A 17,174-nucleotide genomic window follows, 5' to 3' on the forward strand; every position below is an offset into this window, starting at 1 on the left:
ACCACAAGTTGCATCAAAATCATGGCCTTAACTTGTGGAAATCTCAAAATTCAAAAGCTCTCACCATTTCATGTGATAGAAACTTAGCATTCACATCAATCATCACCACTACCCAAGTTACAAAACAACTCACACAAACTCGTGAATCCAATTAATTTATTTAGCACATAAAATTATATACTATAGTCGGTGCATTAATTAATTAAACCTTTTCTAACAATGTGTTTTGTCCAGCTGAAAATTACTACAATGAAAATTAACAAAGATTAATTACATCAAACATTACAGAAATTAATCCTTGTTTCAATTTTCACTCTCTCAACAAAGTGAAACAATAAAAACGATCAAGAACTTGCTTAACCTAACAATGATAAAATTAACAAAATATTTAACAACTTAGTAATCACTAATAATATTATTACAAGTAAAAAATTGTTGAAAACAGTAAAAATCAGAAGTTAAAATAATAAAGAGAGGGAAAATTTACGAACATCGATGAATGAATTTATCGTTGGTTCGATCTCGTTTCGGCCAAATTCTCGGCGAATTTCGCGAGAGATTGAAGATTGCACCGAAGAATGGTATCAACAAAAACACAAGTATCATCAGTGGTGTTTCCCGGCGGAACATCAACGACGTAAGATTCAACAACAACCGTACCGGAGCGGTGGTTACCGTCGGAATCGGAGATCGGACACGGATGAAGAGTGGTGACAGAACGGTAGTTCGCGAGCCTGTGATCGCCGCCGATCATGCTGAAGCTGATGACGTGGCGTTCATCGTCGAGGATTTCGAGTCGTTCGGTGCTGACGGCGGCGGGGAGACCGGAGATGACACGAACTTCACGGAGAGTGCCTACGTTTCCGTCGCCGAGGATGACGTGGCAACTTTTGACAAAGTGTTTGTAGGCTTGTGGATTGTCGAAGCGACGGACGACGGACCAGACGGTGGATACAGGAGCGGCGATTTCTTGGATGACGGCGGAGCAACACTGGTTTGAGGAAACGGCGTGCGTGTGGTAGCGTGCGACGGCGTCGGGGACGGTGGTTGTTGGGTTTGGTAACATCATGTGTAATAATAATTGTTTGATTTAATGTATGTGATTTTTTTTTTTTTTGGTGTGTGAATGAATGAATGAATGGTTTTGGGATTTTTGAAGAGAAATGAGAAGTTAAATAAGTGAAGGTTGTTTTGAAAGGACAAGAGAGGCCAGGACAAGAGGTTCAGTATTTCAGTTGGTTATGTAGTTATTGGATTTTATATATAGCAAAATTTTGTGATAGTGAAGAGAAGTACGGTTGGATTGAATCAATAATGTTCGAGTCTCCGCTTGGTACACACGATAGAAAGACAATATATGATAACATTATCATATTCTGCTTAAATCTTTTGTTTGGTGCACCAATAAAAAATGATAATTTAAATCTATCACTAATTTTATCATGTTGATTCTTTGTTATTTTAATCTTAATTCTAAGCTGGAATAACAACCTGATAGCATAATATTATCACGCGCTTGTATTTTCTATTTGTCAAAGACCCTCCTTCGTCTCTTTGGGCCCATTAGGCAACCGCTACCCTAGCCATTAGCCAATTTTCATGTGGGATGTAAATTATAGATGTTTTCTCTCTACTCTCTAGGCCTCTCATGTATCTTTTATATCCTCAAATATTCCAATTTTGCCCTTGTTAAAAACTTTTTGGTGCAAAAAAAATGTTATTCTTCCTCATTGAGTTTATATCTCTGTTCCATTGTTTCCATACGTTTTTGGTTTATATCTCTATAAAGATGGATTTTATATATTTTGCTCCTATTTGAGAGGATCATTGTACTTGAATTAAAATTTGTTAAGTTCTGTCATGATAATCTGGGTAAAGAACAATCTTTTTGTTCCTCAATAGGAACATGATAGACACAAATTTTTTTTACGATAGCTTTTTATATGTGAATGCTTATGGAGGAGAAAAACTTAATTGATGGATGGAGAAGTAGGGATCGATTAGGGAGAACATGGAGGGGAAGATATTGGTTTTGGGAAAGATGGATTCAATTTGAAATTCACAGATTCAATTTTATTTTATTTTTGAAGCAGAATTCAATTTTTATACGTAACGTATAATTTAATTGAATTAATTATTTTATCAATAAAAATATTTTTTAACGTGTTTTGTTAAAATTAAAATAAAGAATAATTACATGTATAATTGTTGTGTCCATGTGGCATCTGACATGTCATAAGTGACTTGGTCACGTCATCAAAATTGACTCAAAAGTAGGGTGGGGGATCAAAAGTAATAAAAAATTGAAATAGGGGGACCAAAAAGTTGGTTTTCAAAATAGAGGGACTAAAACTTCAAAATATTAAATATAGGGGGACCAAAACTACATTTAAGCCATAAAAAAAATAGTGTGCCCATTGACGCTTCACATGGTCTTCCATCTCCTTGTTTATAGAGATTCAAGATTCAAGGAGAGGTCGCTAAGTGGTGTTAGTGGGGAGGTTATAAGATGTAGTGGGGGTGTTAAGTTACTGATCATGGAAACACCGGTAATTTTCATCAAGTGAGTAATATCCAATTGAAGTGAAACTAAAATACATCATTTTTATCCAGGGACATAACTAGGAAAATGTTGGAACAAAGTTCACATTGGTGTCTGAATTGAAAATAAAATTGAGTCTCATATCGGGTACTAGAACATACTAGTGTGTTGTAGCATACTAGTGTGTATTTTGAGGAAATAAATTTATTAAGTCTCACAATTATTTATTTGATTTATTGTGATTTATTTTCCATTAATTTGTAACGGTTGAGTTGATGGGAGAATAACTCTATTTTATGGCTACACTAAGACTACCTACGGTAGTTTTCTATGTTCTTTTTTAGTCGATACCAATATATCATTGAAGAAGGAGTAGATTCCTTGAATTATATAGAAAATGAGATACAAGCATGGCTACGGAATATATGGTCTATTGGTTGCTGCCAAGTATTGAGATATAATTTAATCTATGTTTTGAATTGGGTGGCTAATTGCTAATAAGAGAAAAACCAGTGGAAGCCTTTACGTTTTTTGACTTGCCTCTAGTATGTGACTCTTTAATATTTTCATTGCTTCAACTTTGTTGATTTGGTGTTTTAGCTAAACTGATAAATTTGTTTACTCTTGCTAAGACAATTTAGTAGACTCTTTTCTATATATGTTGGGTGTGTTGATTAATACATATATATATATTGATCTATGAATAGCATTTTAAGCACATATAGCTTGTTTAACTATATGTCAAATTGTTAGTATAACTTTTTATGTGGATATATACTTGGTTCGGTACAATGTTGTTGCATCACCGAATGTAAATTATTTTCTTGTGATTAAACCTGTTTTTATGTAATTATTGAAATAAAGAATTAGGCATGTCAATTGTTTCTTTATTTTCTTTATTTGATTATACAAAATTAGAAAGATTTGCATCATGTTTTGTTCCTAATTGTTTATAGAAAAACAATGTTTATTCTATGTATTATACGAGATACTAATAATATTATTATTAGTGTTAATTGGTTTGAGAGTGATCTAAGTAATCACTAGTTCCTTTGATTTGAGAATGGTCTTAGTACTATATTGGAATGGCCTTAGTGCCATTATATTGATTGATATTGTAGTATCATCAATACATGTGGTATTGTAGTACCACATGTGGTATCGTAGTACCGTTGATTCATAGATTGATGTTGTAGCATCAATTTGAGTGGTATTGTAGTACCACTGAATCACCGATGAATCAATGATGTTGTAGCATCAATTCGAGTGGTATTGTAGTATCATTCAAGAAGGTGTATTCTTTGACCGATTTCTATCGTGCAGTAGCATATCGGTATACAGTTGTAACTGGGTTGTTTTATCTTGGGGACGGCGTGATTGATAGTCTGCTTGCACGATTTTGGGAAGTGCCACGAAACGTCTTAAAGAGAGCGACCTAGTCCGTGACTCAACCCAGTAATCTCTTCGGTGGCTGTAAAAATTATTTTTAACTGTTTTTAAATCCCGAAAACAACAGAAAAAATATTGAGGAATATATAACACATGAAAATTTTATCAAGGAAAAAAAATTGGCTAAATTTCATTTTTGTCCCCTAACTTTCACAAACTTGCGAATTCGGCCTCATAGCTTTAGCTCTTTTTGCAAAAGACTGATCCCCGCTAATTTTGACTAATTAGTCAACGCACACGTGGACAGTGACTCACATTCCACGTCAGCATGTCATGTGAGTCACTTTCTACGTGTGTGTTTATCCTTGCCTTAAATGACTTATATCCTCTAGAGATTATGTGAAATAAATTTCTTGCAACAATGCTTCTTTGTCACTTGCTCAGTTGTAATGAAATTAAGTGTTCTTTGATCATTCTCATAAGTTGTCGTTATTAACATTAATTTCAAAGAGAGTGATATATAATGAATGAGCTTTTGTCTCTGTCTAATTTAATCACTCAAGAGTACTTGTTAGATCACAAAATGATCAGAATTCACTTAAAATAAAATTAACATATTTATTATCTTTAAAACATCAAATTGAAATTTTGCCTCCACGACTCACATGCCAAATCAGCAATTTGATATTTTGACCAAAATCCCAATTATTGGAATAGAGAAAACTACACTAGTTAAAGAAGAGAGCAGAGCACCACCAACAAAGGCCCTAAGAACTCTTATTATTGGGTCCTGCCTCACAGTCACATTCACCAACCACATCCTTCCCTTCTCGGCGACTCTTGCGAGGAGAACCCCAAAGTCGAACTCCCCCCAAAATCATGAGGGGATCCTTTCCAGAAAAATCTACCACTAGGATGGAAGGGTTGACACTTGTGTACCTAAAAAGAGGAGGAGAAAATGGGACCTGAACAGGAGGAGAAGTGGAAGAACTTTTCTTCTTGTACTTGGCTAAGGTTTAAGGTTTGCCTCCTCCGAACCAGTGTCGACTTAATATATGTATTAGTTCTCGTGATTGATTTAGGACTGGTTTGATATCCTTGTCATTCTATCTGTTTGATGTTTGCCAGCTTGGCTCGAAAGAGTTGTTTTGCTTGTTGTTGTTGCATGGAATTGTTGTTTCTTGTACATGTTCTGTGTTGACGGTCAATTCATTCACGAGAATGTAGACCTATGATTTGTGCTTGTTAGAATTAAGACATGTGTCTGTTGTTCTAATTGTTTGTAATTTCCCTTTTGGATTGACCTACGCTTTTGTGTGAATTTACTAGCGTGGATCCACATGTGTTGTTTCAACTGGTTCTTGTTTTTTTCTTTTTAGTTGAAATGTCAAGTCTGTTAAGAAAGTGGTTAATTCATCTTGAAATTTGTTTTTTTAGGTGTTGTTAGAGTTAGTTACAACCAACTTGTTAGTTAAAGTTTGTTAGTAACTAACTAAGTAGTTAGGGAATTAGTTTAGGCCTAAGGGATGAGCTGGCTTGTTGCATAAGCCACCCTATATAAAGTGCAACTAGTGCATTATATTGTAATCAATTCAATTTTTGGCCCATTAAGGAAGAATAAACTCTCTATTTCCCTAAGTCTTTCATGTTCAGTGTTAATCAATTTCATCAAGAAACTTGTTCATCTTGTATATAGCAGTTTCTGCAAAACTGCTAGTGTGCCCAAGGTCAAGCCTGCGTGCCTGCTGAGCTTGCCTACAATCCATCCTCTGAAGCGCATCAGAGTCAGAGGCAACACAACCTCTGAACCGTGCATCCTCTGAACCAAGCAAACTCTTGCTTCCGCTGCGCCAACAATTGGCATCAAGAGCCTGGTTCAATCACAGGTAACAAGAGTGAATTGTGAAGGAATCAAGTGGAGAAACACAAAGTGAAGCTGTGTAGATTGATTTCTTGAAAATTCAAGATGAACACCCAAGGTTTTGGTACAAACATTCTGATTCTTGATGGAAAGAATTGGGATAGATGGAGTGCAGTGATGAAGTCCTTATTTGGAGCACAAGAGTGTCTTGAGGTAGTGGTGAATGGATACGATGAGTTGGGAGCAAATCCAACTAATGATCAGAGAAATACATACAAAGAAAACAAGAAAAAAGACTGCAAGGCTTTGTTCTATATCCAGCAGAATTGTGATGCACAGCATTTTGAAAAGATTTCAAAATCAACTAAGTCCAAAGAAGCTTGGGATATACTCGAGGGTTACCACGATGGTGGAACCAAGGTCAAGAAGGTGAAATTGCAGGCCTTTAGGAGGCAATATGAGTCTATGGTGATGGAAGAGGATCAAAAAGTAAGTGATTTCTTCTCAAAACTTCTTGCACTTGTACATCAAATGCAAAACTGTGGAGAGACTGTCACTGATGAAATGGTAGTAGAGAAAGTGCTTAGATCCTTAACTCCAAACTTTGATAATGTGGTAATAGCTATAGAGTATGTGAAAGATACAGCTACTATGAAAATTGAAGAATTACAAAGTGCTTTGGAAGCACATGAGATTAAAGTTCTCAGTAGAGGTTCAGAAAAGAAAGAACAACAAGCCTTGCAAGCTCAAACCAACAAGAAAGAAGAAAATGGCAAGAACTACAAAAAGAAAGGCAAAGATAAACCAAAGTGGCTTAAAGATCAGAGTTCAAAAACTGATGACAAAGCTGAGTCCTCTAAAGGAGGAGGTTTTGCCAAAGGTAAAAACAAAAAGAAGAACTTTGATAAAAGCAAGGTGAAATGCTACAATTGTGAGAAGCTTGGCCATTTTGCAGATGAGTGTTGGTACAAGAAAGATCAACAAGAGGCTAATGTTGCAGAAGAAAGTGATGTAAAGTCAGTCTTGATGATGGCTACTATAGGGGATGAGTGTGAGAAGAATGAAGAATGGTTTCTTGATTCAGGGTGTTCAAATCATATGACACCACATAGAGAATGGTTAACCAATTTTGATGCAAACAAAAGGTCTAGTATAAAACTAACAGATGGGAGAAAGCTTGCTGCTGAAGGTATTGGTAACATAGTGATCAAAAGTAAGAAGGGAGGTAAAGTGATCATCTCTGAAGTGTTATATGTCCCTAGTATGAATTGCAATTTGCTCAGTTTAGGTCAATTAGTGCAAAGAGGGTTCTCTGTAAGTATGGAGGACAATGCACTGAAGCTGTTTGACAAAATGAAGAACTTGGTTCTGATGTGCAGCTTGTCAAACAACAGAACCTACAGGTGTAAAATCTCAAGTGTAGATATGATGTGCATGTCTACCACAGTGATTGATGAGGTTGAAGCACTTTGGCACAAAAGGTATGGACACTTGAACTATAGAAGCCTCAGTGATTTAAATTCTAAGGTATTGGTGTATGGCCTGCCTAAGTTTAAGACTAAGAAGTCCATATGTGAGATATGTGTGAAGAGTAAGCACAATAGAAAACCTTTTGTAGCTAAAATGCCCAAGAGAGCTAGTGGTATATTGCAAGTGATTCATAGTGACATCTGTGGTCCATTTGAAGCTGCTTCATTAGGGGGAAGCAAGTATTTCATCACATTTGTTGATGAATATAGCAGAATGATCTGGTTATACACTTTGAAGCTAAAGAGTGAAGCTTTAGAAGTGTTTAAGAAGTTTAAAGTCTTGATTGAAAAAGAAAGTGAGAAATCAATTAAGATTTTGAGAACATATGGTGGTGGAGAGTATACCTCAAGAGAGTTTGAGAACTTCAGTACTAATCAAGGCATTACACATGAAGTTACTGCTCCATACACACCACAGCACAATGGACTAGCTGAAAGAAGAAACAGAACATTGTTAGATATGGCAAGGAGCATGATTAAGCAGAAGAATTTGCCACACAAGTTCTGGGGTGAAGCAGTACTTACTGCAGCCTACATTCTGAACAAATGTCCTACTAAGAAACTGAAAGTTGTGCCAGAGGAAGCTTGGTGTGGGAGGAAGCCAAGTGTGAAACACCTCAAGGTTTTTGGCTCATTATGCTATAAGCATGTACCAGATGCTAGAAGAACCAAACTTGAGGATAAAAGTGAAATAATGATACTCATAGGATATCATCCAACTGGTGCCTACAAGCTATACAATCCAGTTACTCAGAAGGTTCACATTAGCAGAGATGTAATTGTGAATGAAGAAGAGAAATGGAAATGGGAGAAGGAACCAGTGTACAATAGTGAATTGCAGTCAACCTTCATTTATCCAAGTTCAAGTGATGAATCTGATGGAGTTGATGAAGGTGAACCTGCTGCTGAAACTATTCAGAATCAAGGTACAGATAATGATGGTAATATGAATTTATCCAGTGATGATGATGACAGAATTCATATGATTGCAAGGACTCAAAGAACCAAACGTGTACCAGCTAGATTGAATGATTGTGAAGTTACTCAAGACAATGCAGTGAATGATGAGGGTGATCTCATTCACTTTGCATTACTAGCTGATTCTGAACCATTGAACTACAGAGATGCTTTGAAAAGTAATGTGTGGAAGAAGGCAATGGAAGAAGAGCTGAGGTCAATTGAGAAAAACCAGACCTGGAAGCTAGTTGACTTGCCAGACAAGAAAAAGAAGATTGATGTGAAATGGGTGTTCAAAGTGAAATTGAACCCTGATGGCACAATTTCAAAGCACAAAGCAAGGTTAGTTTCTAGAGGATTCTTACAGAAACATGGAATTGACTACAATGAAGTGTTTGCACCAGTTGCTAGAATAGAAACTGTGAGATTGGTTGTAGCATTGGCCTGTAAGAACAAATGGAGCTTGTACCATCTGGATGTGAAATCAGCATTTCTGAATGGTCCACTTGATGAGGAAGTGTATGTGTCACAACCTCCAGGTTTTGAAATAAATGGAAAAGAATCAATGGTGTATAAGCTGTATAAGGCACTTTATGGCTTGAAACAGGCTCCTAGAGCATGGAACAAAAGGATTGATGACTTTCTGATTCAGATAGGGTTTAAAAAGTGTGCTGTTGAGTTTGGTGTATATGTACATTGCCCTAAAGATGAAGATGTTGTCATAATCTGCTTATATGTTGATGATTTGCTCATAACTGGAAGTAGAATTGCAGAAATTGCAAAAGTGAAAGATAAGCTCAAAAGTGAATTTGAAATGTTTGATCTTGGTGAACTTTCATTCTTTCTAGGAATGGAATTTATGAGAAGAGGAGATGGTATAGTAATGCACCAGCAGAAGTATATTGGTGAATTGCTTGATAAATTTGAAATGGAAAGCTGCAATCCATTGTCAAATCCATCAGAGACAAATACAAAAATTGATGAGTGCTCAGATGAAGAGAAGGTTGATCCAACTGTGTTCAGACAAATAGTTGGCTCATTGAGGTATGTGTGCAACAGTAGGCCTGATATATGCTATGCTGTGAGTGTTATCAGCAGATTTATGCATGATCCAAGGAAGTCACACATGATAGCTGCTAAGAGAATCCTCAGATATCTCAAAGGTACTTTGGAAATTGGCTTGCTATTCCCTATTGGTACAAACAGTGCAGGGAGTACTTTGATAGGGTATTCTGATAGTGATTGGTGTGGAGACATAACTGATAGGAGGAGCACATCAGGGTATGTTTTCAAGTTCAATAATGCTGCAATCTCTTGGTGTACAAAGAAACAAGCTGTGACTGCTCTCTCATCTTGTGAAGCTGAGTATATAGCAGGCACCTTTGCAGCATGTCAAGCAATTTGGTTGAATTCAGTGATGATAGAAATCAAGTGTGAACCAGTGAAGTCTCTAATCCTAAGGATTGATAACAAGTCTGCTATAAGTCTTGCTAAAAATCCAATTTCACATGGCAGGAGCAAGCACATTGCTACCAGATTTCATTTCATTAGGGAACAAGTGACAAATGGAATGATTGAAGTGCAGTATTGTCCAACTGAAGTACAGCTTGCAGATGGTTTTACAAAGGCTGTGAAGCTTGACAGGTTTGAGTTTTTAAGGAGGAGCTTAGGACTGGTTGTTTGCAATTCAAGCATGAATTAAGGAGGAGTGTTAAGAAAGTGGTTAATTCATCTTGAAATTTGTTTTTTTAGGTGTTGTTAGAGTTAGTTACAACCAACTTGTTAGTTAAAGTTTGTTAGTAACTAACTAAGTAGTTAGGGAATTAGTTTAGGCCTAAGGGATGAGCTGGCTTGTTGCATAAGCCACCCTATATAAAGTGCAACTAGTGCATTATATTGTAATCAATTCAATTTTTGGCCCATTAAGGAAGAATAAACTCTCTATTTCCCTAAGTCTTTCATGTTCAGTGTTAATCAATTTCATCAAGAAACTTGTTCATCTTGTATATAGCAGTTTCTGCAAAACTGCTAGTGTGCCCAAGGTCAAGCCTGCGTGCCTGCTGAGCTTGCCTGCAATCCATCCTCTGAAGCGCATCAGAGTCAGAGGCAACACAACCTCTGAACCGTGCATCCTCTGAACCAAGCAAACTCTTGCTTCTGCTGCGCCAACAAAGTCATGTGCATGATAATACTCTTAACTTATAGAAAAAAAATATTTATTTTGGTTTTTGGTAAATTCTCTCCTCTCTCAATTAAAATTGGAATATTAGTTTGTCCTGTGGTATAAGTCTAGGTCATTTTATTAAACTTTTTTGGTGTAAACATTTTATTAATTTTGTTTTTAATTGCAACTTGAGAAAGTATTGTATTGATCATAAATTGTGTGTATCCAAGAAGGGTCCAATATAATGATACGCTATGCCATCTAAGGAAAGACTTATAGCAATGAATAATCAACTTGTTTCATAAAAAGAAAAAATGAATGATCAACTTGCATGATATAGATCGTAAGCTATGATATCATGTGACATATATGCATGCTCCTACCCACCCCACAACCCCCATATGCATTAGTCGCATACCATTTTTTTTCCAATGTTCAAAGCAGCCCCATTGCCCTCATCTATCAATTTGCAAGAGATGATAACTTTAATGTGAGAAGAGCCAAAAACTCTTTTATCTTGACATAGGTTTTTTCCTTTGTTCATAACTTTAAAGTCTCTCTTCCACCAAAAAAACAAAAGTCTCTCTTAGTGCGTGATCATCACCATGCCCCAATTGGGGTTGGTCAATTTAACTCTTTGACCCAAATTTTTGTGCACGTGAGAAGAAATTGATATCAACATATAGCTACCATGCAATGTAGTGGGACCATGAACGTGAACAATTCACCTCGTTAGTTTTTTTATTTCATCTAATAATAATATAGTGTTCTAGAAAATAATGCAAAGCTTCTTATATTTAATAAAAATAAGGCTTAAATGCAGTTTTGGCCCCCAAAGTTTCACACTTGCTTGATTTTAGCCCCCCACATTTCAATTGCTTGATTTTAATCCCCTAAGTTTCACAATTGCTTGATTTTAGCCCTCAAAGTTTCAATTGCTCGATTTTGGCGCTCCAAATTTACCCCTTTTTTCATTTGCTAGCCCCTCGTTGAATTTTTTGATTAAAAATTAGTTATGTGGCATTTAAAAATTAAATAAGTATTTAAAAATATATAAATAAATTACAAATTGTTTTTTAAAAACTAAATTATAAAATATTTTTTTTATTATATGTAGTTTATAAAATAATTTTATTATATAAAAAAGTAAAAAAAAATTATGAACTATTTTTTAAAAACTTTGTAAACTTTTTTTAAAATAAAAAAGAATTATTAAACCTTTTATTAAAAAAAACAATTTTTAATACATTTTTATAAAAGCAAATATTATTATTTTTTAATTAAAACATATTTTAATTTTATTTTAAAAATGTCACATAAGCAATTTTTAGTCAAAAAAGTCAACGGGGGGCTAGCAAATGCAAAAGGGGATAAACTTGGGGGGCCAAAATCGAGCAATTGAAACCTGGAGGACTAAAATCAAGCAATTGTGAAACTCAGGAGTTGAAATCAAGCAATTGAAATGTGGGGGGTCAAAATCAAGCAATTGTGAAACTTTGGGGACCAAAACTGCATTTAAGCCTAAAAATAATTATAAACATTGAAGTAAAATGTACTATTTTATTAAAATATATTTATTAAGCCTAGTAAAATTCATCTTTGAACTATATTCATTTGATGCCACGTTAGGTTTTCTGATAAATTATGTTGTTCTTTTTTATTCATATGACTATAAGCAGAGGAGGCTCACTCTCAAAAAAATGATAAATTACTTTAATATCTTTGGTATTTATATAAAATTAAGAGTAATGCTATATATAGCGAAAAGATCATCGCCACGAAAATTTCACGAACGCGTATGTGGACTTGAAATACCTTTTTTACCTTCTTTAAAGTTATCTACTCACAAACCCACTATTTATTGGTTTTCCTTTTAATAATAAAAAATTGCAATAAAATATTTCACATACTGCAAAAGCAAACAGTAACCGCCATCGCCGTCAACCATCTTCACTATCAAGAATGTTCTTTTTAAATGGAGAAATTAAAAGAGGAAAAAAAATTTAGCAAATTGTACTACATAATCATGTATGCACACTGTGATTTTCTTCAAACCTGTAACTAGAGAGCTGTAAAAAAATTGTTAGAAATCTAAATAGCATCAACGTTGCCGTGAAGAAATGAGGAAATTGATTGTTGAAACCTATGTATGGTGTCTTTCTTTGGAGGTAGAAAATGAGGGATCTATATGTTCTATTTTGATCAGATCATCTTATACTATGCCATGGAAGCGAAGGTGCAAGTGTTGACTGTTGAGGAAGAAAAAAAATGAAAATAAATAAGAGAGAGAAACGGCAGTTGCATTGTGACACGTAATTCGTACTAACTTCGTGAGTCGCGTATTCGCTATACTTAGCATTTTCCTAAAATTAAACCTATGTACTACTATATTGCACACAAGAATTCACAAAGTGATGCGTATAGCCTGGTGGTTCTTAGCAGGTAATGTGCTTTTATATATTGAGGTCGCGAGTTCTACAAACCTTTGTCCCCAACTTTTGATTTTTTATTCTTTTTTCTTTTAAAAAAAATCATGTTCAATATCCAAGATTCGAACTCGCGTACTTGAAAAACAAAACATTCTTTTATATATATATATATATATATATATATATATATATATATATATACAAAATAAAGCTACGTTAACCCTACAAAATCGGCTTGTAAGGTGAGAATTGCCCTCACTTATAAACACACATTCAAGTCATCTCGCAACCGATATGAAACTTCTTAACATCCCCCTTATACCCAGCATTATTCAGCTTGGTGCATGGATATAAACGGTAGGTGACCTGATATCAGAAACCCGATAACAGGTGGTCCATCGGATCGTGGAGAGACTCTCATACCATATTAGAATTCAGAGTTGAGCCTTACTCATCCTACAAAATCGGTTTGTAAGGTGAGAATTGTGTCTTACTTATAAATTCTTATCCAATTCAACTTACATCTAATGTGAGACTTCTTAACAACAGCAAAATATGTTATATATAGCTGGGCCTTCATTTTTAGAGTCTTTAAAAAAATTATATCGTAGTAGATCATTAATAAAATATAAAAAGGTTGATAAAAAAAATAAAATAGAATAAAATTAAAAGGCTCAATATTATTTTAATTTATCGATAAAAAATAATTTAAAAGGTTCAATTCAGAGTGGCTAAAACTTTAGAAAAAAAATTCCCAACTCATTGTAAATAAAAAAAAAACTTTAGGAAAATAACATAAAATGACCAACAAAAAAATTACAATAAGAAGATATAATTGATGAGTTTACTTCGAAAGCTCTGCTATAAGGGAGATTTTTTTATGTGGCTAAAAAGTATTTTGTTGTTATCTATTGTAATATGAATATTTTGTATGTTTTTTACAAGAGTAACTATTTTTTTTTTCATTATTTACAATTTGAATAAAGATTTCTTTAAAAAAAAATTGTATATTTTTTATATATCAAAGGTCTATTATATTTTTAACATTTAAACTCGGACATCCAAATAGTCGGATCAACCTACTTATAATGCTCTATAATTTAGCTTTATTTGTGAATTATTGTACCCAAATCTTATAACTCAAAGAACTTTTAAAAAAATAGTATTTATATTTATCTTCTCCTCCAAAACACCGTAGGGGTTAAACTTGGTACCTCATAGAATCTAAAATTTCTGACATCTTACTATGAGATCAAATATGTTGCCCGGGTGCGGGTACGGTACCGGTATCCGATACCGCTACCGGTACGGGGTACGTCATTTTTAGAAAAACTAAGGTACGGGTACGTCCCTATAATTTTTTTAAAAATATAATTATATATATCAAATAATATAGTTATATTGTTAAAACAAATAATTAAACATAAAAAATATCACAACACACTTTAAATGTAATTTAAATTGTTTGAAACATCAAAATATGAAATTAAAAACCAATTAGCTCAAAAAAAGTCAATTATTTCCCTCTTCATCATCACTAAAAAGAGTTACCTCTAGTTAGGTTCACCGCGAGAAAGACTAGCAATTTCAAGAATATCAACTATATATTAAATAAATCTCATTCATCTCTACGAATATCCCACATTTTTGTTGCACTTTCATTATAAGTATTAATATTTCTCTTTCTTGAGAGAAGACGAAGATTGGTATGAATAAAAACTAGATCTTCATCTCTCTTTGAATTTAGTCTATTCCTTTTCAACGAATGAGTGAATAATTCCGGCGGCTACTTTGTTATTGTTTTTTAGCAATAATTGCTACTTTATATTATAAACAAATAAAAAACGTAAATCTTCCTATAAAAAAAACTAATAATAAAAGAAAAAGGAGAAAAAAAATCGTGTTTTTTTGAATTGGTGTACCACATGAGTACCACAGGTGTACCACGCGTGTACCTGTTGCAAAAAACAAAAAAATAGGTACGGCGTCGGTGCGTACCGGGGGAGTACCATACGCGTACCGGTACCCGGTACGTACCCGGTACCGGTACTCGGTCTAAAATGGAGTACCCATGCAACATAGGATCAAACCATACTAACCCAAATTTTATTTTATTTATAAAAGAAAATAAGGAACCCAAATATTTTCTCATACATAAAATGAATGGAGTAATCATATTGCTGGCAAATTCATCATAAGATATTCCTTTTATTTTTAGTAAAAGTCTTAATCAGATATTCTTCTAGTCGCATGCTCTCTTTATTTTTTCCTCTTTTTTTGTTTTTAAAAAGACGACAACTTGCATTTTATTTTATTTTTGATAAAAACAACTTGCCTGTTTTTTATTGTCAATTGAAAGCAGCCCCTTATATTATTCAATATTTCCTCATTTTCTAAGAAAATGAAAGTTCTTATTCTTTTTCTTTGTTGAATTAATCCAATTGATCCAATATACTACATTTGTCCCTAATTATAAGATCATGTTTGACAAAAATGTACTATTCATTTATCTTATTTTGACCGTATTTTATTAATAATATATAAATGTAAATATTAGCATATAAGATCTTGTTCAATTTGTTTTGATGAGTATTTTCAAGATATTTAATTTTTATAATTTTTACTTACATACAATTAAAGATATCAGTGATCAAAATTGTCCATTGGCGTACGTGTAGTGGTCAAACAAGGTCTTATAATTAGGGGCGGAAGTAATAATACATAAGTGATGGAAAATATTGTGATCAAATCCGTGCTTCATCTCCCATTCACAAAACTGATTATCTTATGCGTTGAGATCTATTAAATGTGAGTTAAGTTTCACACATTGATTGAAAAAATTGATATAAATGAGATGACACATAAATATAATGTCTTAAAGTTTTAGGTGAAAATGTGGTACTCCCTTCGATCCTATATATAAGGAACACATGAGAAAAATACAAATACCAAGGAGGCTTATTTTTTTTATTAAAAATTCTAAAATGTTACTCCCTCCGTCCCAATTTGATTGACACAGTTGATTATTTCACGTAGGGGTGGCAAAACGGGCCGGGCCCGCCGGGCCGACCCGTTTGACCCACCATTTTTTGCGGGCCGGACTGAGGTTTTCGGCTCGCTACCTTAAGGTGGCCCGCCCCCGCCTAAAAATCGAGGGGGAGTGGGGCGGGGCGGGTTAGCCCGCGAGCTTTTTAATTTTTTATATTTTTTTAATTTTACTGAAAATTGGGCTTGGAATAAGGAGCCCAAATCTCAATACAATAATATTTTTCTCTCATATAAAACTTCACGTTTCTTTTTCTGCCAAAATTAGGGTTGTTTGTTTCATTCATTCATTTCATCCGCCGTCGTGCTCCCTTTATGCTAGTATTTATCTTTTTATCTTATATTGTACTGAATTACTTATTAACTTAGTTGATGTTTCTGTTAGTTTAATTAAGGGTAATTGTAAGTGTTAGTTTAATTAAGGGTAATTGTAAGGAATTACTTATTAACTTAATTAATGTTTCTGTTAGTTTAATTATCCCTATTCTCTGTTGCAATCTTCTCTCAACTCTTAATTATCCCTATTTTCTGTTAGTTTAAAAATAGGAGGTAAGAATTTTAAGGAATTGTGAAGTTATAATTCAACCTGCTTAACTTCACAATCTTCTCTCAATGCAATCTGCTAGTATTTTTTTTAACATCAACTAGGAGGTAAGAATTGTGAAGTTATAATTCAAACTATTAAAAAAAAAAAGTATTTGGCGGGCCGGCCCGCCAACTCGCCAATAAACGGGCGGGCTTGAGTTGTTGAACCCGGACACCTAAGTTGCTCCGCCTCGCTTTTGGGCGGGCTTAAACGGAGCGGGCCTAAACGGGGCGGGCATGCCCACTTTGCCACCCCTTTTACGCATGCCGATACATAACTTTGACTATTAATATTTTTAATTGTATAATAGTAAAAATTATAAAAATTTGATATTTTAAAAATATTCATCGAGACGAATCAAACAACATCTTATATGCTAATATTTATTTTTGTTTATTAGTAGAAAAATAAGGTCAAAGCAACATGTGTAAATAGTGCACAACAGTCAACTGTGTCAATCAAATTGAAACGGAGGGAGTATGTATTATTCCAAAACTAACATTGGGAATGTGTATGTGTAATTAATGCATAACATTAAAATATGTTGCATTTTATATAATTTAATAAGGATATATAAGAGATTATCTATTTAATAAAGAATAAATTTAAAAAGTGTTTTTTATAAAAATGATCAATTTTTTTTTCCAAAAGACCAGAGGGAGTATTAAATTC

At 34.1% G+C, this 17,174-nt stretch overlaps 1 protein-coding gene across 1 annotated transcript; it reads right to left on the reverse strand.

Moving 5' to 3' along the window:
* Nucleotides 1-224: 224 nt before the first annotated feature.
* LOC123889688 (abscisic acid receptor PYL4-like) lies at nt 225-1,333 on the reverse strand. The gene has a single exon (XM_045939137.1). The coding sequence runs from the start codon at nt 1,067-1,069 to the stop codon at nt 506-508; it is 564 nt and encodes a 187-aa protein (XP_045795093.1). The 5' UTR covers nt 1,070-1,333; the 3' UTR covers nt 225-505.
* Nucleotides 1,334-17,174: the final 15,841 nt, after the last annotated feature.

The sequence above is a fragment of the Trifolium pratense genome, linkage group LG6, assembly GCF_020283565.1.
Source record: "Trifolium pratense cultivar HEN17-A07 linkage group LG6, ARS_RC_1.1, whole genome shotgun sequence".
NCBI classification, from domain to species: domain Eukaryota; kingdom Viridiplantae; phylum Streptophyta; class Magnoliopsida; order Fabales; family Fabaceae; genus Trifolium; species Trifolium pratense.